Source organism: Tauraco erythrolophus, chromosome 29 (genome assembly GCF_009769465.1).
Source record: "Tauraco erythrolophus isolate bTauEry1 chromosome 29, bTauEry1.pri, whole genome shotgun sequence".
In the NCBI taxonomy this organism is placed as follows: domain Eukaryota; kingdom Metazoa; phylum Chordata; class Aves; order Musophagiformes; family Musophagidae; genus Tauraco; species Tauraco erythrolophus.
The window spans coordinates 2892954-2918349 of record NC_141493.1 but is presented as its reverse complement, the minus strand read 5'-3'; the positions used below and the strand labels follow the sequence as shown (position 1 = coordinate 2918349).

The window sequence follows — 25396 nt, the reverse complement described above, 5'->3', positions numbered from 1 at the left end:
AGCTCTCCAGTTTTAGTCCCTGTATCAGCCAGCTTAGGCAGGATAATTAAGCACTCAGTGCCTACGGCCCATGTCTCAGACAGACTCACCTCTACAGAATTCCAAGGAAGAGGGGGAGCGAAGCGGGATAACTAGATAACTCAAGCATCCTCCTAGGATGAGCCATGCCCCATGTTCGCTCCTTCGTTCACGCAATTCCCTGGTTATTAGGAACCACCTGCAACACAGGGCACGGCGAGGGCAGCGGCAACGCGACGCGCCCACGTCCCTGGCAAAACCTGCGAACCGAAGGCACCAAAAATCGCTATTCGCGCGCGCGCTCGGGGGGGGTTCGCGGTGCGGCGAGGGCTGCGCGCACCCCAGGGGGCCCCGGGCCGCCCCGACACCCCGAAACGGCGCCTGCCGGGGCAGCGGTGCCGCGACGGGCTGGGGGGCGGCGGCCGGGCCCGAGGGAGGCCGGAGGGGACGGGGGGGGGGGGGCCCGAGCCGACGGCTCGGGCCCCCCCCCCCCCCGTCCCCCCGTCCCCCCCGTCCCCTCCGGCCTCCCTCGGGCCCGGCAGGGCGGTTCCCGCGCCCGCTGACAGGCAGCACCAGCGCCGCCCGCTCCGCAGGCGCGGAGCCGCGCGGGCCGTCCCTCAGCGCGCTGCCGCTGCTCCGCCCCGGCCCCGCCCGCCCTCCCCGCCGATAAATAGTGGCGGCCGCGCCGCGCCGTTCCGCACAGCAGCCGCTGGCTCCCGCCGCCGCCATGAGCACGTACGGCTACGACCCGTTCTTCCCCTCCTACAAGCGGCGGTACGCCGAGAGCCCCCGGCTCCACGTCTCGGCGATGCGCAGCGGCGGCGGCTACAGCTCGGCGCGCTCGGCGTACTCCAGCCTGTCGGCGCCCGTCTCCGCGGTGTCGGTGCGGCGTAGCTACGCCACTTCCAGCACGTCGGGCTCCCTTCTGCACTCCGTGGACAGCCTCGACCTGAGCCAGGTGGCGGCCATCAGCAACGACCTCAAGTCCATCCGCAGTCAGGAGCGGGCGCAGCTGCAGGACCTCAACGACCGCTTCGCCTGCTTCATCGAGCGCGTGCACGAGCTGGAGCAGCAGAACAAGGTGCTGGAGGCCGAGCTGCTGGTGCTGCGGCAGAAGCACGCCGAGCCCTCCCGCTTCCGCGCCCTCTACGAGCAGGAGATCCGCGAGCTGCGGCTGGCGGCCGAGGAGGCGGCGAGCGAGAAGCAGGCGCTGCAGGGCGAGCGGGAGAGCCTGGAGGAGACGCTGCGCGGGCTGCAGGCGCGCTACGAGGAGGAGGTGCTGAGCCGGGAGGACGCGGAGGCGCGGCTGCTGGAGGTGCGCAAGGGCGCGGACGAGGCGGCGCTGGCGCGGGCGGAGCTGGAGAAGCGGGTGGACAGCTTGCTGGACGAGCTGGCCTTCCTCAAGAAGGTGCATGAGGAGGAGCTGGCGGAGCTGCAGGCGCAGATCCAGTACGCGCACCTCTCCGTGGAGATGGACGTGTCGGCCAAGCCCGACCTCTCCGCCGCGCTGCGCGACATCCGCGCGCAGTACGAGAAGCTGGCGGCGCGCAACATGCAGAACGCCGAGGAGTGGTTCCGCAGCCGCTTCACCGTCCTCAGCGAGAGCGCCGCCAAGAACACCGACGCCGTCCGCGCCGCCAAGGACGAGGTCTCCGAGAGCCGCCGCCTGCTCAAGGCCAAGACGCTGGAGATCGAGGCCACCCGCGGGATGAACGAGGCGCTGGAGAAGCAGCTGCAGGAGCTGGAAGAGAAGCAGAGCGCCGACATCTCCGCCCTGCAGGTGAGGGGGGGTCGGGGTTTGCTGGGGGGGTCATCCTGGAAAGGGGGGCATGGCTTCTAGCTCACACATAAATTCTGTAACTGTACTACATACCTAACCTATAAAGAATCGTAAAATTATAATGTGAAATGCCACAGAGCTATAGTGTGTGATACATCGTGTATCCATATACTGATAAATCCTTGACTGTACCATTATAAAACCGGCATCCTTAAGCTAAAACCAGAAAAAGGACATAGAAGCCAAAACCGAAACAAACCTCATGCGTGCTTTAGTCCTTGGATAGCAGAAAATTGGGCTTTTAACATTAAGTAGGGACGGAACAATAAGGTGTAGGTAGAAGGGTGGGAAAACCCTGCCAGGGAAGGTGGGATTTGGTAAGTGGTGCCTCTTTGGCTGAGGATGGAGCTGTTGGTTTTCTGTCTGCTAGAGCAAGATTAAGCTAATAGGATTAGAGAAATTCCTTGCAAGGTATTATTGCTAGACACAGGAGAATTGAGAATTTTACACTGTCGATATTGTTACTTCCAACAGGATACAATCAACAAATTGGAGAACGAGCTGAGAACCACGAAGAGTGAAATGGCTCGATATTTGAAGGAATATCAAGATCTGCTTAATGTGAAAATGGCCCTGGACATCGAAATTGCAGCATATAGGTATGATGGGGGGAATATTTTAGTAAGTCAGAACTTGAATCAAGTTCATTTTCTCTCTTCAAGAGAATCCATTCTATTTGTCATTTCTCCAGCAGAGATTTTCATAGATAGTTGTCAGAGTTTAAACAGGTTTTCTCCATTGTCTTGCTGTTGGAAGAAGCAGTGCTTTTGAGGTAAAATATTTGCTTAAAGCAAAATATTTAGTGCAGCACACTTCAGTGAGTATAACAGTGTGTATGTATATGCATACAGAACTCCTGGTTCCACAATATATGATCTCTGTTCTCCATCTTTACAGGTAAAAATACCAGTTCTGTACTTAGAGCAAAGAGATTTTGTATCGGTGGACCTTTTTGATACAGATGGCTGTGTTCTCAAAATTGGAAATACCTTACCTGCTTTTAAGAACAGGCTTTGCTTCTAACTCACAGAAGCAATCTCCTGCAAAGCAAATATTTTACAGCAGAACTGCTGTTATGTAGCTCTTTAGTATTTTGTCCTAGATACTGCTAGAAAGGGCAAATGCCGAAACAGAGTTCCTGTGAATGCCACAAGGGGGAATATTGAGAAGGTGGCAAGAAACCTTGCCTAATAGGTAAACATAACATCAAATTGCTTCATCTGCGTTGTTCTTTGCAACCCTACAGGCGACTAAAGTACACCTCTAACTTCACCTGCTGTGGAACCTAGTCCTAGAGGATTTTTTGCCCCGTTATTTCTCCTAAAAAGGAAAATTATTAATTCACCAGTAATGCCTACCTCAAACTTTTAAATTATTCCAAGAAGATAGGGTAGGATTGCCATGTAGCTACTCATTATGGGTTAGCTTTTGTGCTCCCAAGCATGCAGTCTCTAGGGCTTGTGCTGCTCAAAGCATAGTAGTATCTTGGTCTGTAGGTGAATCTGCTGAATGCTGCTGCAACATAACTATGTCGCTTCTATTTGCTTTTTTCTGCTAGGAAGCTACTGGAAGGGGAAGAGACCCGACTCAGTTTCACTAGTGTTGGAAGCATCACCAGTGGCTACACCAGACTGCCCCAACTTTTGGCAGGTCTGCCTACAGTGGTCTCCAGTCCAGCTCCTACTTGATGACAACCCGTTCCTTCCCCACGTACTACTCCAGTCATGTTCAGGAAGAACAGATTGAAATAGAGGAAACAATTGAGTCTGCTAAAGTAGGAGAAGCCAAGGCAGCCCCTGCAGAGGAAGGTGAGGAGGAAGAGAAAGAGGAAGGTGAGGAAGAAGCAGGAGGTGAAGAGGCTGAAGAAGAGGAGGAAGGTACTTACAGTTACTTTCAAATCCCTCTCTTTCATGCTTCACCCTGCTCATATGGGGTAAAACCCAGAAATCCTGATGACTAGGTGTAATGATTAGACCCCTCTCATTGTCTGCTTACATGAGCAAAGGATTGTGGGATTAAGCACACAGCATTTAAGCAGGAAAGACTTGAGTATTGAATGGAAGGTAAGGTAAATGTTCGGTGTCAGGCAGATGATAGGACTGATTCTACTCCCTTGGAAATCACTGGGTGTTTTTCCATTCAAGTTACTGAAACCAACAATGAGAATACTTGAACATGCTATATCAATATAGCAGCAGACAGTACTTAGCTATTACAGGCATCCCCAAAAAGAAGGAACAAGAACATCCTGAGCTAAATACTAATTCCCAGAGAGTAACTTGTGATAGTGGGAGCATCAGCTGATGTTGTGGATGTAGCTGTGGGGTTCAGCAGATAGCAATACCAATTGCCTGAGGTCCAGGTAGTTTTCTTGTTCAAGCAAAGTGTATGCCACTTCCTTGGTGCCCCATAATTTATTTATCAAACTCAAGGAAAATGTAAAAAGGAATGTTATCCAGAGTTGCTTTTCCCAACTTCAGTTGCATAGCTCTGAAGGATTTAACCTAAATATATCTGAAATGCATTTGTTACCACTGAACTATTCAAGGAGTTTATTAGTGTAAAGATTAACTATAATGAAATGGTAGCTAAAGAGCCAGTTGGAGAGCAATGGCAAGATTCGTTTTTGAACTCAAATCTTTGGATAAGGCTTAAAGCAATGAGTCCAGTCAATTACTGTCTTTCAAGGCCATGATTTTTAAGAGGCCTATAAAGCGTTTCACTCTCTCTGAAACCTAAAATAAGTTGGTTGTGTAGTTTTGTTGGTCTCCCTTGCAAGTCCTAGATAAATGTCTCTGCTTTCATACAAAAATCAGTTGCCAGCCCCATCGTGTTTAGTTGGCTGCCATCTGAATGTGTGGGGTTGAAGGATGCAGGCGTGCTGGCCTCTGGTTAAATTGGGATTAGGAACAGTCCATAGATGTGAAATATTTCTTGTTGCTTTCAAAGGTGCTAAGGAAGAATCTGAAGAAGCCAAAGAGGGTGAGGAAGAGGAAGGAGAAGGGGAAGAAACAGCAGCTGAAGAAGGAGAGGAGTCTCAGGAAACTGCTGAGGAAACTGCCGAGGAGGAAAAGGAAGAGAAAGAAAAGGAAGAGAAAGAAGCAGCAGGAAAGGAAGAGAGTGAAGTGAAAAAGAAGGCTTGATTTTTAGGCAGTCCAGCTTTCTCATCAGGTCAACAGAATAAATGATTGACTGAGCTAAAATTGCAGTCTCACATATTTAATTCAGTGACCACTGAGGTTTAAAGTTAATGATCTATGATGTCTCTCTCTGTGCAGAGTATCAGTATGCTTGCAGAGCACCCACTGGCTTGCTCCCTGAATGCTGCATGGTCTACACGTATGAATTCAGGGGTTATGTCTTTCATGGGTGATTCAGAACCTTAAAATTTAAAAAAGGGGGAAAAAATAAGTCCTGGGAATGAAAGTTATCTTTAACTTGCATTTAAAATAATTATGGAAACCTTGGGTGGGTAAAATAATGGAGGCTTCAATAAGTATGTGCAATAAAGCTAGTCAATAAAGTTACAGAAATGCTTACACAGATTCCTCGTGTGTGTCATGTGTCACTAATGGACTTTAAAGGTTGATAAAGTGCTACATCACACTCGGCTTTCAAGCCAGTGTAGCAGGATATGGGATGCTGGTTTCTATCTCTAGCTGGTATGCTTGGGGGACTGATAGGTGGACAAAGAATTTCTTGATGGGGCTGTAGAATTTCATGTGGAAATCTTACAATGGTAAAAATACACTGAAGTCTGAATGTGCTGTTGGCTTTGTGATGGGTCTCACGGGGGCTGCTGTGTGCACACAAGCTCCCTTTTGCTTTACGAAAAAGGAAATTTTAGTAGCAACCAATACAGAAGCAAAATGGGTATTTGACAAAAGAATAATGGATAATGTAGGGAATGCAAACATCACATGGCTGTTAAACAGTGGTAGGAAGTTGTTTAATCTCTGACAGTTCAGTGGAAGAAGGGAAGAATGACTGCAGATATAGCTGAGGCTTGGAGCAAGGTCTGTATGTTTAAAAAAAAAAAAAAAGTGGCAAGGTTTTAAAGAGAAGGATAATGAGGTGGCAGTTCTCTGCTACTTGAAAGTGAGCTGCCTTCAGGGTGCTGTCTGAAGTCAATCCACTATGGGCTAAAGAGGCTCCTTTTCTACTGAGGATTTGGCAGGGCCTTTTAAAGCTTTGAGTATGAGACAAAGAAAGGTCTATCTGTGACCAGGCACAAAATAGGAACAGCTCAAAGAGCAAAGCCTGACAGTTCTGAAAGCAATGTCCTGTGGTCTGAGCCTCTATTTTCAATTAGCTAAAGTCGATGCATAAAATTAAACCTTGTGCTAAAGGTAAGTGCTAGACTAATGCTGCAAATTAAACCATTTAAAATAAACTAACTCCAGGAAAACCCACATTAAAACAGGCATTGCATGGCTGCACTAAAACTATGACAGTTGCTTTCAGTTAGATGCATTTTTTGCATAGGACTTGGGAGTAACTTCACTTTGCACACTGGCTTCATGGTGTCAGTGGACTGGCACTGGTTCTCCTCGATGGCTGTGTTCAGAGAGAAAGGAAGTGTCTTTTTGTACAAACTTTAGAGGTGTTCCAAAAGCATCTCCCTTTTCAGTGTTGAAAGAGTTATGAAGATGATGATGATGGATGAGGTAAGAGCTTTAAACATTTATTTTCTTACATGTTCCCAGGAAAAACAGCAGGAAAAAGAGAAAAGAAAAAAAAAGCCTTCAGGAAAGTTTGAGTTTGTACTTGTATGTAGTAATTCCAGAAACTCCTGTTCAGGGAGTCCTGGAATCATTTCAAATGCGCTGCTTTTTTTTTTTTTTTTCCTGCTTTCTTGTATTTTTTGATGCTTTTAAGAACCAGAAGGCAAGCAAGTAAATTAATTTTTCCTTTCTTCAACAATACCTCTTCTTTTAATTCTTTTCACATTTCCCTGCTGCTTTTAATGGAGATTTTTCTCCGTGTGTTTATGCAGACTTATTCTTACAAAGCAGATTTTGTTTTCCATCTCCAGGAAGCAGTGGCGAGTATTTGTGGTACCATGAACCAGAGACTTGGCCATGCTCTTTGCTCAGCACTTTTAAAAGCTATTGATTGGAGACCTGCTCCTTCTGGAGTGCGATAGCCCGCTTCAAACTGCAGAATATTGAGTCTAAGAGATGATACTTGGAAATCCACCTGAGTGCTCCATCAGAAAATGCTTAGCATGGCACTTCAGTTGGCAGAGAGGTTCTGCTCCTGCAGAGCCAAAATGATACGCACAGATCAGAACTCATCGCAGCCAGTAAAGCCAAACCACTGTTAAATAGATTGGTGTATATTAAAACCACTGCCCCTATCTTGCCTTTCTCCAAGCACTCTGAGCTCCTTTTAACTTTGCAATATCTGGTTTTTTCTTCCTCTTTCATGTGTTTTTTTTGCAGATAAACTTCATTCAGTCCTTTGTATCCCTTTCCCTTCTGGGAAGCAATACAGCTCGCAGCTCTCCAAATCTTTGCAACCAGGCTGCTAGGGATGCTCTCAGACCAGCACACGGAGAGATACACCAGCAAACGCATTTCTCCTTGCAGTGTATCAATCTGATCCCCACTCCTTATGTTATTTTTAATGTATTGCAGCTAGAGGAGAGATGTCACGACTCTGCAGGGAATGTGTGAGTCGCAGCCGTGACAATGAGCTGCAGAGAGCGACGAGCTGCAGTGACCGTCCAGCCTGGGTTGTCACCCCTACTCCTGACTTGCTGCTAAGGTTAAACTGGTGGGACTGGAGGATGGAAGAGTGGGTTTTTGTGCCAAGATGCTCTCAGGGTTGTGGGGATCCTGCTGGCAACCCTTGTTTTACCTTTGAAAATCCAGGAGCTCGCTTTGACGCAATGCAGTAAAAGCAGGCAGAGGGAGACACGACAGAACTTTAACCCAAGTTGCAGCTGCAAGTAAAGCTGCGAGTCTGACCCCAAATTTTCTCTCGCTGCTTGAGCAGACGGGGTCTGCATCAGGCTGAGATCTCATCACAGGGAAGAGACAACTTGTATTTGTCCTGAGTGCTTTTCTTGAGACACACACTCGCCCCTCTTCCACTGGGCAAAAGGAAAACTTGTACTGGTATAGTATCCAGATTCAAGGAATTTAGCTTCTAGTAACTAAATAATTGACAGCTCATGGTTTGCTGCCTTGCCTAGGTTAGTTAAGGGTAGTTTATCCTGAACAGAGGAGGAAGAAAGCCCACACGTGAATGGGAAAAGCACGAACCCTGATGCCGGGAGAAAGTTCTGGCACCTGACTCAGCTCCCTGGCAAATGCAACCTATTTGTGTTTCGTAACACTTCCCAGTTTCTTTCCACCTGGAATTTAGTTTGGGGACGGTGCAAATCTCTTAAGCACGCCTCCTCCACAGCTGTATGGTAAAAGATCCTGGTTTAGAGCTCTCCAGCTCCTGAAGTCGCGGGGGTCTTGGTGGTCCACCTTAATAAGATGCACAAATCTTCACAGTAACTTCCATTAATTAATGTTTTTCCCTTCGTCTTTTCGTATTGATCAATGAACTTCTGTGTCTGAAAGTAATTAATCTCTTCGCTGGTTATGCAGAGTCTGAAGAAGTAATTGGTGCAGAACAGGCAAATAACATACTATTATGCATCTCTGCCCTGGAATTATGCTATCTTTTGAAACTGTTTGATTGCAGATGTCAGTAGACAAAACCTCTTGGCAACATTAAATATTAATCAGTTCTTATAGTTTTATAAATATTTAGAAATGTGTTAACCAGTTGCTTATTTCTCTTAGGATTTGATGGAAACATTTGCAGTGGGAAATAGGCTAAACTCACAAATTTATTTTGTATGTTAGAGCAGAGGAAAAAAATGCAGTTCTCGGTGATAACTGATGGCTGAACTATGTTTTGGGTGGAAAAAGGGGGAGAAATGAGGATGTTTTGAAATACACCATGGCCAGGAGTTTGCCTCCCATGCTGTCTGTGCAGTGACTTCCCAAAACCATCCCAGAAAGCCGACGTACCCTGGGCAGAAGTGTTGGTGCAGCCCTTTGTACAAGAAACTGCAATCCCGTTGGGCTGCCAATGTGCAAGCAGAATCAGAACCCCAGAAATAATCATCTCTATGTCCTTGTACCTACATCCTGCCAGAACTGAAAATAAAAAATAACATGAAAAATAGCTAGTCAGTTTGAGATCCCACCTGCACCTGCGTAAGCCCACGTTAATGGTGGTGTTCAGTCTCCCACTGACATCAACATTTAATTCACTGTACAAGGTGACCTTTCTTGGTCTGGATGCTGAAGATGCCTGACTTCCTATGCTGAGGGGTGGTAGCCCACTGGCTTTGCAGTTTGTGACATTTTAGCAGATTCTGGAACTATTTGGAAGCACGCAAAGAGAAAGTTTGATGTTAAATATTGGTCTCTGGTGTAGTTTTTGTTTCTAGTTGCGGTGTTGTCTCGAAAATTTTTATTAGATCCAAGAGAAAAATTGCTTCAACGCTCACCAAGCCATTGGGCAAGTCTCTATTTTAACATAGCTTGCTGCAACCTCTTCCTGACAGTAGGTGAGTGTGACTGGGCTACTTAACTCCTTATTCCTAAAGGTGTGGGTATTTTTATGTCACATACACATGTAACTTTCACAAATAAGCTCACTACAGAGAAGCTGCTATTTAATTTGCTAACTCTGCTTTAATTAAACGTCACTCAGCCAGCAAGCTGTTGAGCACGATTTCCATTATTGATATCAGCAGGAGAAACATTTATTACTTTCCTACACAAAGACATTCAGATTTATTTGAAAGCCTTATCTGCTGTGGACTTTTTACAATTTCTCCAGTGAAGGACATGCAGAACCCTTTCAATTAAAAACTACTTGATCTTCAATTATTGATAGCAATAAAGAACTGGAAGGCATGTGCAAATCATACAGATTTTGATCAGACTCTCAATTAGTCAACAGATTTCGGGACAGTCCATGTGCTGAACCCAGGCTTAAAAATCATTTGCTTTTCTTTGCTAGTTATGGTAGGTAAGGCAGGAGCAGCGTTCTTTGCTTTCCTTTTGAAATGTAATAGAAATAAACTCAATAATAATCCCATAATAAGATATATTAATTCCTTGGAGTTGGGGCCCTCCTCTTTTCCCCTTGTTTCATTTGTCTCCATTTATTTTCCATGTAGTGGGATTTTAGAGGGCCCTTTCTTCTTAATAAAGCCAACCTGCAAGTAGCCAACATCAGGAGGCCTTTCTATTGAAAACAGAAAAATTCTTTAGTTGGTTTTATCTGTCAGTCACACCAGGTACAATCTGAGCCCTACCTAGCCCCAGTTCAGAACCTGCAAGGGTCTCATTTCTACAGCGATTTTTGAATGGAAAAATATGTAAAAGCAAGTTAGGAATATTTTTCATACTCAATACTGGTGTAACCCCTAAGACAGTTTCCTTCCAGGAATTTATTTGCTCTTTTTATAATTTTGCATTTAGAGGCAGATTGTACTTGTTGATCATTTTAGACAGAGAACCAATAAGGATGTTCCCATATAATTAAGGCAGGATGAGAAAAAATAATCAGAAACTACCCTATTTTGATGAACACATAGTGTCTTGGTAGAGATTACTTAATTGGTCTTTGCACACTTAAGTGACAAACGAGTGCCATAGAAGATGCCAGGACCAGTGTGGCTCACAGACAGGCTCGCTTCGCAGGGAAATCAGGGAAGGATCTGGAAATTGCATCTTGAAGGCTCTCCTTGCATGTTGAGGCTAGTGTGTGGGGAGGAAAGCTATACTGCAGCAGAGTTTAACACTTTCACACTTAGTGCAGGCAGGATCGCTCAGATAAGCGATGTTAGCAGCGCATGGCTCAGACACCTCCTCACTTCAAGAGCAATTGCAACCCCTCTAAGCACCTAAAGGCCCAGCAGCAGAATTCAATAGATTCATCTTTACTCTAGAAAGCACTGGATATGGCTCTTAAGTATTTGCTTAAACCATGCTCAAGTATTTGTGTTGCATTATAGGAAATTTGTTCATCACATCCAATTCAAACACGTTTTCTAAATGAAGACACTAAGGAAAAACCTCAAGGAACTTCTCAACCCACACAACTGTGTTCCCATTCAGGACAGAGTATCAAACTTCGGGGAAGGATCTGAGTTGGAAAAAAAGTCAGACAAGTCATGTTTTCAGTATTGACCTTTATTGAGCAAGAACTGCTGTGACTTTTACATCAAACAACAAAAGGTTGCGTACTGTGCATGTCAACTAGGTTCTCCCATGAGCAAAAGTCCACCCTAATTGCACCAGTGAGGTAAACATAATTATTTATAAGTAGCTTTTTTTTTTTAAGGCTAGGAGAGTTCTGGTTCTCATGAATATTCTATTACTGTTTTCTGTTTGTTTTTGGCTCAGTTGGTTCTTTGCATAATACATCTTAAGTCGTTCCTCAGATATGTCCCTCCAACAGCTCAGGAAATTCAAAAGCTTCCTTTGCACATTTCATCTCATGCACTATTATTAGTATTTATTTTTTAGAACCCCAAGCTCTGTGGAGGGAGCACATCTTGAGCCTGCATGCATTCCCCCCCCCCCCCTATATTGCACAAAAAAGTAAAATACTGTGTGTCTGGAGCCTCCATGAGAGAACCCGTTCTGCTTTGAAGCCGTCACTCACATGCATTTTGCAGCTGTCATATGGCTTAACCTTTTGCACCGACCCAAGCTCTTTAATTTTTTTAATTTAGCTATGATTTATTTTATTCGGTCTCTTTAATCTCTTTTACTACAGCATGTGAAGTAACTTTCTCCACTTTCTTGGTGGACACTAATTTCTCCTCAAAGCTTTCTTCATGTTCCTCTACCTTCTGAGTGACTGTCACTGACTTCGTGATGTACGTGGTTGTACTGTCCCCACCTTCAGCAGTGATCTTCTCTGCTTTTTTGGTTACTACAATTTTCTCACCCTTATCATCAATTGGGCTCACATCTAGGCCATTGGTGACAACTCCCTTGTCTTCCTCCTCAACCTCCTTCTCTTTGGATTTTTCCTCCACCTCCCCATTCACTGCAATGTCTTCTTTCCTGGACCCTTTCTCTACCTCTGCACTAACTTTTGTTACCTTTGTGACAGTGATGGTCTCCTCCACCACAGCCTTTTCATCTTTGACTGGGGAGGCTGGCTTCTCTGGAGTCGCCGGCTTTTCGGGAGAGCGGGGCTTTTCTGGGGTCGCTGGCTTTTCGGGAGAACGAGGCTTTTCTGGGGTTGCCGGCTTTTCAGGAGAACGAGGCTTCTCTGGAGTCGCGGCTTTTCAGGAGAACGAGGCTTCTCTGGGGTTGCTGGCTTTTCAGGAGAACGAGGCTTCTCTGGGGTCGCGCGGCTTCTCCGGGTCACTGCTTCTCTGGAGTTGCAGGCTTCTCCGGGGTCGCAGGCTTCTCCGGGGTCACTGCCTTGTCTGGAGAGGTTACCTTTGGTGTCGCTGGCTTCTCTGGAGATGCTGCTTTCTCTTCCTCCTTGGCTGGTTTCTCACCACCTTTCTCCACCTTCTGATCTTTTCCTGCTTCTGCAGCTGCTTCTTTCTGGACAGCCTTGGCCGGCTCTGTTACAGGGGATTTAGGGGGTGACTTTGAGGGAGGTGTTTTGACCTTCTCTACCTTTGCTGCTACCTCTTCAGCTTTGCCCTTGACCTCAGCTTCTTCCCCCTCTTCCCCAGCCTCCTCCTCTTCTTCCTTTTCCTCTATTCTTCTTTCTCTCAAACCTCCTTCTTCCGCTGCATCAGATTTTGCAGCTTCTTCTTCCTCCTCTGCTTCTTCTTCCTCCTTCTCTTCCTCAGGTGCAGCTGCTTGTTCTGCAGCGGCCTTCTCAGAAACAATTTCTTCCTCTACAGCTGCTTCTTCTGCTTTTTCTTCCTCCTGTTCTTCTTGCTGGGCCTTGGCTGCCATTTCTTCGGCAATAGCTGCTAGGGCATCTTCCATTTCAGACTTTTCATCCTCTACCTTTGTCTCTTCAATGATTTCTTCTACAAACTTGTGCTGGACCTTCAGCTTTGGTGGTTCAATTTTTGTTTTCTGAATTTTAGTGGATGCTATTGTGACAGATGGTTGCCTGTGTGTGAATATGGGTCCAGTAATGCTTCCAGAGAAGGCACTGAATCTTGTCTCTTCACCCTCCAGCAGCTTCCTAAGGGAATTGGGAGAAGGAAAAAAAATATTAGCATAAAACCCAACATAAGGGACAGCTATTAGAATATTTCTATCAGCAGGATGAAACCAGTTTGTATGTGGAATATGCTAGAGCTGATCAGCATAATCCATTGCTCACAGCCCCATTTTCACTTTCCTTGATTCAGTTCTTTTGGTAAATTCATATTCGCAAGCAGCTTTTAGCTTGGTTTGCATGTGGCAAGTGCAGCACCTTTGGCAGATCAGTCTAAATGCATCCTTAATGTCAAAAAACTTTAGCACAGTGTAAGTCAGCACAGAGTATGGCAAAATAATTGACCCCTAGGACGTGTTACAACTTTAGCAAACATGAGTCTGACACAGCCAACAGACCCAAATCAAATATTGTGGCTGAGATCTTCAAAGCCAATTAGAGTGTATGTCCTAGTTTGATAGTTTGGGCATCCACCTTTCTTGTGTGGCTATGAAAACTGAAGACTTCAGACTTCTGTTCCTCTAACTTTGGCAACAAACAGCTGTAGACCCTCAGGTATCTGTGTTTGTATGAGCCACCTCAGGAATTTAAGCAGATCTGGAGATGTATTTTTTTTTTGTTTGTTCTTACTTTTCTTATATTCCAATGCCTGTTTTTCATCTAAGCCTGTGACCCAGAAAAGTCAGCAGCTCTCCAATGAGAGTTATAAAGTGATGCAAAGGAGACTAAAAAAAACCTGCCAGGTGATGGCAATAGCAAGCATGTTCCTGCTCCAGATTAGAGCGGATGCCTTTAAAGGAAAGTTGAGCAAGAAAAGCGAAAGTGTTTGTGACAAGCAGATGAGCACTCCCTGCTTGAAACCATGATCAAGCAAGTGCACTGTCTCTCTCAAGTGATAAAGGGGATTCAGGTGATAAGCACCACTTGCTTGGCATATGCAAGCAAACGGGAATTAAAAATAAACTTGTCTTTTACCGCATCTTTTGCTTTTGTAAACAAGGGCAGAATGCGGCACCTTGTGCTGGTGCACTGAGTCATGCTGCCCTGCACCCACTGAGCTCCCTGGGAGCTTTGCCACCGATTACCAGAGCTGGTCCCTAACGAACTCCGGGTTCTTACTGGAAACGCTCCTTAGATCTGCGTAGATTTTGAAATGGTTGTAGTAATTTAGTCAAGCTCCAATTTTACTTGTGTTCACTGCATGCAGATACTTCTTATCTGTGACAAAGCTTCCCAAGCCAGCAGCATCTGCAGTGCTATTAATATTCCAGACATGTCCGCAGTGATCCTACTGTACCTGTATGCAGCAATTTCAATATCCAGGGCCATCTTGACATTGAGGAGGTCCTGGTATTCCCTCAAGTGACGTGCCATTTCCCACTTTGTTCCTCTAAGCTCGTTCTCCAGCTGATGAATCGTGTCCTGCAACAGAGACCAGAAAACCTCTGAGACACAGACAGACGCTTCACGCAGAGACAGGGCAGAAAAAGTTTTCAAAAGGACTTCCAGAAACTCATTCCCGGGGAGGCAGTACCAGGATCACCGCAGGACCCACCGGCTCCCACCGACACCCCCCTCCCCCTGCAGCCAGCCCTCGGGATGGGGCCCAGCCCCGCAGCCGCGCTCCCCTGCGCTCCCCCCATCCCTCGCTGCGGAGCCGGTACCCGGGCACCGCCGCCGTCCCCCCCGTGCCCGGCGCAGCCTGGGAGGCCCTCCCCGCTACCTGGTAGGTGCTGAGGTCGTTGTTGTGGCGCTCCTCGATGTCGCTGAGCTGCCGCTCCAGCGACTCCTTGGTGCCGCGCACCGACTCCAGCTCGATGCTCTTGGACTGCAGCTGCCGGCGGTACTCGGCGATCTCCTCCTTGGCGGAGCGGATGGCCTCCTTGTTCTGCTCGCGCCTCCGTCAGCTTGGCGTAGCGGCACTTGAACCACTCCTCGGCCTGGTGCATGTTTGGTCGGACTGGCACTCCAGCTGGGCGCGGATCTCCTTCAGCGCCGTGGTCAGGTCGGTCTTCAGGTAGTCCTTCCTCTCCACGGTGGCGTGGGACGCCTGGAGCTGCGCAGCAGCTCGGCCACCTCCTCCTCGTGGTTGCCCCGCAGGAAGGCCTCGTCCTGCAGCGACTGCACCTTCTTGTCCAGCTCCGCCCGCATCAGCGAGGCCTCCTCCATCTCCTTGCGCAGGGCGCGGATGGTGGCCTCCGTCTCGTCGCGCAGCCGCGCCTCATCCTCGAAGCGCTCCCGCAGGCGCTGGATGTCCTCCTCGATGTGCTCCGAGTCCAGCTGGATCTGCGCCTTCTCGTGGCTCACCTGCTCCAGGGCTCCGCGCAGCTCCCGCAGCTCCTGCTCGTAGGCGTCGCTCAGCTGCGCCCGCCCGGCGTGTTTCTGCCGCAGCGCCGCCAGCTCCGCCTCGATCTCCTTGTTCTGCTGCTCCAGGTAGTGCACCTTCTCGATGTAGCCGGCGAAGCGGTCGTTCAGCCCCTGCAGCTGCTCCTTCTCGTTGGAGCGGCTCAGCTTCAGCTCTCGCCGCGCCGTTCAGCAGCGAGGACTGGCTGACGTCCAGGCTCTCGGCGGAGCTCAGCACCGTGGAGCCGTAGGCGGCCCGCGGCCCCCCCAGGTTGGGGCTTGTAGGAGGAGGAACGGTGCTGCCCGAGCCCCGGGACCACGACTGCGAGCGGAAGCCGCTGGACGGGAGGCGCTGGCGCGGCTGTAGGTGCCCGGTCTCGGTCACCCGGCGGTACGAGGGTTGCCCAGGGGCTCCATCGTGTAGCTCATGGTGGGGCACTCGGGGTGGCGGGCGGCAACGCGGCGCTGCTCCGGCGGCCGCCGCCCCTTATATAGCCCCGCCGGGCGGCAGCGGGGCGGCCCCGCACACGTGTGCGGGGGGCGGCATCCCCCCCCCGGCCCTGCCCGGCCCCGCCTCCCCGGCCCCGCCTCTCGCCTCCCCCGCCTCCTGCCCCCTTCCCTTCCCGCTCCCCCTGCCCGGCCCCTCAGCCCCTGATGCCCCCCTATGCCCCTTCCCCATTCCCCCCTTCCCCTTGCTTCCCCCCCTCCCTTCTTCCTCTTTCCCCTTCTCCCTTCCCGCTGCTCCTCCTTCCCCCTTTCCCATCCCTTTCCCTGTCTCCCCTCCCCCCTTCCCTTCTCTCCCCCTGTTCCCCCTTCCCCCTGCTCCTTCCCTCTTGGCCCTGCTCCCCTCTTCCCCCTTCCCTAGGCATCACCTTATTATTTTATTTCTTTTATTTCTTTTATTTTATTTCTTTTATTTCTTTTATTTCTCTTTTCCTTCTTTTCTTTTTCCCTTCTTTTTCTTTCCTTTCTTTCTTTTCTCTCTCTTCTTTCTTTTCCTTCTTTTCTCTCTTTCTCTCTCCGCCCCCCCCGCAGCCCCCCTCCCGCAGCGGCCATGGCGGAGCGGAGCGCGGTGCCGACACCGGGCCGCTGCCGGGGGCGGTGGAGCAGCCCGGCGGAGCCCGCAGGGTAGGGCCGGGGCCGGGGCCGGGGCCGGGCTCGGGGTGGCACCGGGGTGGCACCGGCGGCTGCAGCACCACGGGCAGCTCCCGCCGGGCGCGGGGGGCAGCGGGGGCCGCCCTGCACCGGGGCGAGCTGCGGTGGGCAGGGGCAGAGGGGTCCCAAGATGCAGCCCCCCCCCCCCCCCCCCATCCCCCTTCTCCAGGCGGGGTCTGACATTTGAAGGTCAAAAGCGGGCAGAGAAGGGAGGGTGGGTTTACTGGGTGGGTGCCCTGGGTGGGTGTCCTGGGTGGGTGCCCTGGGTAGGTTCACTGGGTGGGTGCCCTGGGTGGGTTCACCGGGTGGGTGTCCTGGGTGGGTTCACTGGGTGGGTGCCCTGGGTAGGTTCACTGGGTGGGTGCCCTGGGTGGGTTCAGGGTGGTTGCCCTGGGTTGCTTTGCGGCAAGGAGCGCTCCCTGCAAAGGCTTCGCCTCCGTTTGGGGCGGAGGACAGGCGCAGGAAGCGGGAGCTGCAGCAGGAGGCTGGGTGCAGCCGTTGCAGTGCTAGAGCAGCCGGGCAGTAAACAAGAGTTTGAAAGAACCCCCCTGGCATCCAAAATCCTTGATCTTGAGTCTTCTTCCCCTGCCTTTCCTCCTCTCTTTTCCTCCCACCCTCACATTTTGATGGAACGCTTGGTGCATTGCTTAGAAATAAACTCTCCTTCTTTGAAACCTGGTTAAAAATTATGTTTACATGGTACAATACAGTTTGTATGGGTTGCATTACAGTGACTAGCTGCCAACCAGACTTTGAACTCCTCTTGGATGGATTACAGCTACACAGGCGATTGATTAGTAAGCTGCAAAGGAAAAAAAAAAAAAAACCACCACAAAACCAAACTGCTGGTGCTAGAAGCCCTGCTACAGCTCCCGTTGCGAAGCAGAGGAATGCTGAGGGCTCCTCGTTCATAAAGGTGCTGGAAAGGGTCTGCCTGTGCTCAGCAGCCTGTGTTTTTAAGCAGATGATCTTGCAAACAGGCAAAATCCTTCTCAAAAATTGCCTTCTTGCCTTTAATCTGGGACATACACAGTTCCTGGGTTTGGTGCTGCTGTGCCTTCACGGTGGTGAGTTAGGGAATTCTGAGGGACAGGGTTAAACTTTGCAAACCACATGGAGCATCGTACCTCCGCTGGCTCATTAATATGATGCTGTCATAGGACTGCAGCACTGCAGTCAGAGGAGAAGTCAGAATTATCCGAGTTATCTGCTGAATTGTATTTGCAAACACAGGCAGTGAGATCCACTGTTTAACCTCTCTGGGGCTTTATATGATAAACAGAGAGAAAAGGGTTTTATAATTGAAGCAATCACGGAGTCTAAATCTGTTCCATTAATTTTGCTAAAAGTTTTTTCCATAGGCAAAAAGCAGCCCTTTGGATTTAACTGGAAGTCAGAACAAAATTGCTATCTACTATGGCATTGCATTTTGTTTCCTTTTAGGGCAAAAGATATGTTATGATCTGGTTTATTACTGCTCTTTTCCTGGTTAAGTAAAGACTGGAGGGGGGGGAGGGAACAGATCTTGTTCTTATACATATGGAAAACTTTCTGGAAAAGAAAACATATGGTTAACAGAGGTACTTGGGAGTTTTTATTATCCCTTATTCTTCTGAAAACAAGTGAATGGTGTTGAACAGCAAGTAGGGAGGGACATACTGAACTTTGTAATTGAACTCCCTTTCATTAAATACCTTGATGCATGAATTGTTTAAAATCCATTTACCCAGCATGCAAAATAAATTGTTGCTTTATAATCAAGCAGTGATAGCGTTTGACTTATTTATTTAATATTGAAATTCAAGCAATGCAAACTTTTACAGAACACAGTAATTTTCATAATACATACTGATTACCTTAAAAATCAGGATATTTAAATGAGATAAAGTTTGCATTCACTGAGATGTTTACAAGCACTTACAGAAATCCTTCCGAAGTAAAATACGTTGTTTTAATTTAAAGCACATTCTTGCAATGTTCGTTTGGGATCTATAACCACATGCAGGTGGACGGTGCTCCTGCTACGTTATCCTGAAGGTGATCTGAAGGTTAGAATGAGTCAGGGAAATCAGTCTCAAATGTTGCCTTATTTCTGATGGGCAACCAATCCCTTTTTCTGTCAATATCCACTTTGGAGATTTTGAAATGCAGATGGTTATTTCTGCTTATAAAGAACTTTTACCCTCAAAGTTTAACAACGAAGTATTGGTGCTTTGGAGCAAACAGCAACCTGATGTCTCAGGCTTTGAAGAAGGGAAGGCACAGGCACTCCCACAGAATGGAAAAGCAGCAGCATTGATTTTAATCTTGATTATTGACAAACCTGCATTAAAGAAATACTATAGGAGGATGAGACTTGAGTTCTGCAGCTTCCTTAAAAAAAAAAAAGGAAAGAAAATACAGAAGGTGGAGTTGCAGAACAGCTTGACTGCTGCCAGATAAAGGAGTTTAAGATATATCCAATGATCATGGATTAACTTCAATATCTTTTTTTTTTTTTAATTATAGAATCAGATGAGTTGAAGAAAAGGGATTTTTGGGTGGAGTTTTTTATGTTACAAAGAGATAGAGAATGAAGACAACTGGACAGATAGTACAAAATTATTTATCAGCTTAAAAAGGTTTCTGTTGCTAAGAGGCTGCCTGTTTTTAATATAAGCCTGATTTAAGCTTAAGCAATTTAAGCCTGAATAGGTCTTAGTCATATCCATGCAAGGAGGGCAAACAGTAACATGAGAAGGAATTTTGTCGATGAAAAAGAGCGAGGAGATCAGAATTTGGTCCACTTTTATAGTCCAGACCACCGAGCAACATAAATCGGTGTGACTCTCCAGGCCAGGGGAGTTGTACCGACTTTTGTCAGCTGAAGACCTTGATGTCCTGGACGCTTATTTGGTCACCATAAACTCGTAATAAATAATGGCCCAGATAATCAGCTGGTGTAAACTGGTCTCATTCCAGCAGAGTCAGGAGAGCAAGGACGGACATTTCAGTCCAGCTGAGGATGTGTCCTGGGAACATTTATAGCCACAGCTGTGGAAGAAAACACTTAAGATTTATGCACTAAGAGCTTAGTCCTACAGTGTTGGATGCTTCTTGAAAAAGGCTTTAGGACCTTAATTCCTAAGGAAGCCAAGAAGTGATCAGCACTCATGGAAGGAGTGCACAGCACTGCAGGATTGGGCCATGGCATGAACGAGCAGGGCTGGTGTCCAGCTCCATGGGAAGCTGAACTTTTACAAGAATTTCCTTTTTTTTTGTTTCTTTTTGTAATTTGTTCAGAATCTGAAGTATCAGATTCTGTGGGGGGTTTAGTGATGGGTTATCATGGTCATTCACTAATTATCTTCAGCATCCTTTGGGGGCACTGGTACGATGAAGGAAGGAGGATGTAGTGGAGGGGACTGAACCGTGGGCATTTCACCTCCGTCGTCTCAGAGTGCTGGGAGCAGTGGTGAGACCGGGCAGCCCGACTCACGCAGCTACGCCGGGCTTTTTGGGAGCCTGCCACAGCACGAAACGCAAAGGTCCTGCTGGGCAATGCTTGTGCTTTGAAAAATTTATATGTTCATTTTCTTTCCGCTCTAAACTGGACTTTCTCAAGCCAGAACCATAACACAGTAACGTTTTCCTAACACGTCTCACTTTTCATCGTTCCCTTTCAGCCAGTGGTCGCATTTCAGGACCTTAAATCAAACATTTCCAGACACTTGCATTATTTCATCATGCAGAAATGCTTTGTGTTGCATTTGAAGGTAATAAATTTCTGAAAACACAGTCTTACAGCAGCATTTGCATTCAATTGACCAGCGAATGGAAATTTCTTGCAAATTCCTACAGACCATCATCGAGCTCATTGCTGCTTTCGCTTTTCGGGATTTATTTGCTGCAAAAGCAGTTAAACCTACAGACCTAAGTTTCCTTCAGTGTCACACCAAGAATGATTTCACAGCTACAAGCATACTTCAGTCATTTACTAACATCAAAAATCTAAACATTTACTGTGCCGCCTACATTTTTCAGTGGTTTTCCTTGCATTTTTAAAACACTGCATTGCACACTGATTTTATAACTTCTGTAGTGCAATGTTCTCTTTCATGGCCACCTCCTGCCTTGTTTCAAAGGGCCAATTCTTTAGCTCGTGTGAATTCACAAAGGACCAGCAATGCTGAATTACTCCAGTGAAGGACTTAGCCTAGAGCCTTATGATTAATAATAGAAAGATATTCAAGAAAACTTTCAGATCCTGCTATAAATTACTGCAGCTTTCTCTGGCGTTATGTGGGATAACGGCGCTCACTTGGGTGAGAGGGAAAGGGAGATTTGGTGCCTCCATTTCCATGACAGCTATTCATGTCTCCAATTTTCCACAATATATTCAAGCAACATATTGAGTCCTTGGGCAGCAAAGCCCCTGTCCATGCTACTTGAATTGGATGTTGAACTCAGTTCAACTGCTGCTTTAAACTCTTCTTTGTCCAAGTAGCTATAGATGTGTGATGAACTTGCTACGTGAAAAGCAGATTCAGCACACAGATGAACTGTGACCCTTCCCAATGACAACATCTCCGAAGCAATGGCCATGTACATTAGACAGGTACTGAAAAGCTGGTTCCTACTGGAGAATTGCTTTGTAGATTCCCAAATCAAAGAAGCCAAAACCTGACAAAGCAGAAATAAGACTGCCTAGAACAGCTTTTTCTTTTAGGTAGAAAAGTTTGGAGGTGAAAGTTAATGAAATAGTGTCAGAAAACTCAGACCTACTCAAGAAAAGGAATGTGCTGAGATGAAGATGCTGAGCCTCAGTTTCCCTTCTGGTACTATTCTTTTACATCATCGTTGAACAGAGATGCATCTCTGATGCTATGGCCTTGTTATAATGCCAGAGTGATGTCGATGGGTTTGGGTGCAGTAATGAATTTCGATCCTCTGCCCACCTATCAAAAAATAATGACAAAATGTAGCAGCCATAAGACCACTCTAAGTACGACACATAGTGCTAGTGCCTCTCTGTTATGTCACTGTTTTTAATCATTTCATCACATCCAAGTACCTTCGCAGAATTAATTTGCATGCTGACCAGGAGGACTGGATCCAGGTGTGGCATAAATGAGCGTGGAGAATGTCCCGATGCTTCAGATGGATGTTCAGCCCCCCTGAATACCCAACACTGCCTTTGATGAGACTGGAAGTGCTAATTTATCCCTGGACTGAAAAAAGGGTTTGCAACAGAGATACATTGGCAGAGTTTACATGTTTTAAAACTAGTTTCAGGTTGTTGCAAGCCAATTTTTCAGAGAGAACTGGAGTTGATGAAGGGGTACAGGATGGAGGAGTCAGGGTATTACTGTACGTTTTAGGGGTATGTGCCTGGGGTTGGAAGAGCATCAGGTCTGGAAGTTACAGCTGAGGTCCATTAGCTTAAATCACCTTGGATGTTTGGTTAAAATTCAAATCAGTTTCATGATCCCATGCTGAAATACATACTGAATTTCATGTGTGACATCTTCTGAAAGCCATAACTAACAGGAATTGTGTGCCGCTGGGGAAATGCGGCACTAACCTCTCATCTGTGGTCATAGCTTTGAATTGTAGGATTAGCAGGATGGCAGAGGAGTGAGATGGGATCATACACTGATGTTCTCTAATCGATGGTTAGGAAATAGTTGGTTTCAGATTTTCTGGTATCTCTTGGAAAATTTGGCTGTATTCAAGGTATTAAATCACCCAATTCTACCTTTTTCAGGACCACGATTCGGTGATTCAGGCACACAATAGAGCAGACACTGCAAAGGATCAGCTCTGAGCCACAGCCCGGGCAAAGAAAAACTCAAATTTAATTGGCTTAGATGAAAAGCAAAGGAAGTGACATGGCTTTGTTCCCTTGATGCCTCTACACTGTGCTTGGTTTTATGGCTCACTGATCTTTTTTCCTCCGTGTATTATTTCGTGTTTCAAACTGAACTATCCTGAAAGTTGCCGTGCAGAAAATAGCACAGGTCGGGATAGCAATCTTTTGGTGATAAAGTGATCAAAACCAGCTCTTCCTACCTTGTTTTGAGAGGTTTTTTCTTAGCCCTCCCTTTCTAAAAATATAACTTTGAAAAGTGGCCGCAGTGCTTCCTTTTATGACCACTTTTCCTGGAGTCGTACGTACCATATGACAACACTGCCACAGGGCAAAACTATTTCTAGAGTGCTGCTTCCAAGGAAAAATGGAGAAAAATTACTGCAGGCTGGAAATCAGTGAAAGTTAGCCACAGCAGCAGCTAACTTTGACATCGGTTATCACAACAGATGCATCATGCCAGCAGTTAGAGGCATTATTGGGGTAGAAGTCCCATTTTTCAATAGGGTGGCAGCACGCAGATGGGGAGGTCTTGCCAAGAAACCCTCACTGCTCTTTTAGCTGCAGGGTTAACGTGCAAACCACACCTATGTTTAGGATCAGTTTTTTCAAAATATATCCACTCTGGACTATCTTGTTCAGAATATTCTGGGCCTGACACCTAACCTGAAGTTCAGTGGGTTTTAACACAACAGAACTGATCACCTAAATGGGCTGAGAGCTCTGTGTAGCGTCTAGGGTTGGTCGTGGGGAGCTCTTGGGCAAATGGAAAGCAAATATGAATCAGTGTTGCTCCACTGGTTTCACAGAGATGCCTACGTTTGCTCTAATGGGAATAAACCCCATAACTTACAAGGTTTTTAGAAATTGATTTAGTCTATGGGTAACAAGGTTTTATGTTTATGATGCATGGAGCTAACTCTGCAGGCGGTTACTTGATGATATATGGCAGCTGCTACTCGTTTGTTGGTGGGCTTGGCTCCTCTGCATGCAGTTGTGTTTATCTCCTCTTTACTGTCACTCTGCTTTTCCTCTCAGCTTTGCTTTAGCACTTATCACCCCAAAAGCAGCAGCTGCACCCTGTCTTCCCTGTGACATTTGCCTTTTCCTTCTTTTATTGACTTATTTTTAACGGAGGCAAAAAAGTGCTCTTAAATATGGGTGATTTTTACTTCTGAAATAAAAGGCTTGATACAAGGAAAGATTTTCCCTGCTAGTCTAATTGATATCTAGGTTAATTGCCCTCATGCTGGATGTTTAATTGATTTGCATAGAGTAAGCTAATGAAAGGCTGTAGCTCAATGATGTAACTGCAATGACTTTTTTCTGTTTAATTAGTGCTAAAGGAAGAGTCTACCTTGTAGAAGGCTACTGAGATCTCTGAGGGATCAGTTATTATTTAGATGCTGTATATAAAGGTAGTTTATTTTTCTGATGTACATCTCTACAGTAAGTGTTGAACAGAGCTGAAGAAGTTTTTCAGGTAAGAATGTTTTACAGCAAAATTAAGAAAGAGGGGACCATTCAAGTAGTCCTGCTTGGAGGACTTACCTCATATGAAGGCCTAATGGGTGAAAATCTGAGAATTTCATGGTATGAATTATCTTATCGGTTGAGCCAAGGAGCTCAAAGGAACCTGAGCAACCTGGTCGTTCTTCTTTTCTTTGAATTGTGACAGCATGGTGGCATTTCATCTCAGGGCTCCTTGCCATGACCTTGCTTCAGCTTTCTGGCCTGAATGAATGTGAGATTCAAATGTTCCCCAACAGCATATCAAATATTGCCGGGTGGAGCCACGTGATAAACTGCAAATGTAAAATTGTATGAGAGCCTCAGCTAAATACAGATGGCTCTTTGTTGCAACTGGACCAAATTTCTTGTGTGTGGTTATAAATGCACCAACAGTCTGTGTTGAAACCGCCCGTGATCTGAGATGATTGTCCTATGGCTTTTGTGATAGAAATGTGAACTCTGTGTATCAAGTTCAAGATCTCTGCTTGAATTGAATAAGGAATTATGGGGGTGGGCTTGCTTTGTAAGACATTCCTTACATTTTTAAGACTATATACAGAAAAATGAGCTGCTTCTTGGCTGAAACGTCAGTTCAATTGCTCCAGTCTTGTAACATCTAAAGAATATTCTTGGTAGAAATAACTATAAGCTGATTAGGAGGGAAGCATAAATACGAATCAAATCGAATCATGCAGACACTCACGGTAGGAAAATCAATAATTTTAGTAATGCATTTTGCAAACTCATTGTATTGTAAAAAATATAAATAGCTCCTTTGAAGTCTTGATTAAGCGGGACCTATAAGTCTTACTTTTTGTCTCAAGGTCCTCAGCCTCACTAGATTCAGAAGTTTTTAAACAAGTTGAAAAGCAATAGTGTCGGTTTGTACCAAGTAAAAGCTGAAGCGTACAAAACATGCACACACGACAGGCTGGGAAGACCATCCATCCTGAAGGGATGAAGTGGAAGAGAGATGTTTATAGGAAGCTGCCTGTGGCAGCTCTGAAATGATTCCATAATGTGATTTAAAAATAGGAAAAAAAAAAAAAAAAGGTAATTTTTGGTGCTTTTTTTTTTTTTAAACAATGACTGTTCTGGAGAGCTGTACATCTGATTATATCAGTGACTTCAAGTCTGTTATAAGACAAGAGCTTGTTTTCCATTTAGGAAAGTCATCAAAAACGTGTTTTTCTAAATATGTCAGTATAAAAGTAATTCTATATTCCTTGAAACGATTATATTCATGGAGTCCGTAGGCATTTGATTGCTTTGATACTCCAAGGCTTCTGCTTTGTAAGTATTTGTCTAGCTGATCCTCTGTCCGCGTGTTCACCACTCAGACTTCTTTCTTTCATGTCCCCGTTAAAGGTGAGTGTGAGGAGGACCTACAGGGCTAGAAAAGATATCAATGTACAAATTCAAGTGACCTTCAGTAATGCCGTGGTCACACTGATGCCGCAAGACCGTGACATGCAAACTTGGTGGAATTTGCTGCATTGTTTTTTTTTTTT

The 25396-nt window shown here is 46.4% G+C and overlaps 2 protein-coding genes across 2 annotated transcripts; one reads left to right on the top strand and one right to left on the bottom strand.

Annotated features, from left to right (window-relative positions):
- The first annotated feature begins 745 nt into the window (after positions 1 to 745).
- Positions 746 to 5001, top strand: LOC104371743 (neurofilament light polypeptide-like). The gene is given in 5 exon segments (XM_086628202.1): positions 746 to 1798; positions 2333 to 2457; positions 3417 to 3481; positions 3484 to 3735; positions 4808 to 5001. Coding segments are annotated over 5 exon segments (1689 nt in total).
- Positions 5002 to 11630: 6629 nt separating this feature from the next.
- LOC147526672 (neurofilament medium polypeptide-like) lies at positions 11631 to 15799 on the bottom strand. Its single transcript, XM_086627995.1, is given in 10 exon segments — positions 11631 to 12175; positions 12178 to 12251; positions 12287 to 13051; positions 14325 to 14449; positions 14751 to 14922; positions 14924 to 14981; positions 14984 to 15091; positions 15094 to 15547; positions 15549 to 15718; positions 15721 to 15799. Coding segments are annotated over 10 exon segments (2550 nt in total).
- Between the last annotated feature and the right edge of the window lie 9597 nt (positions 15800 to 25396).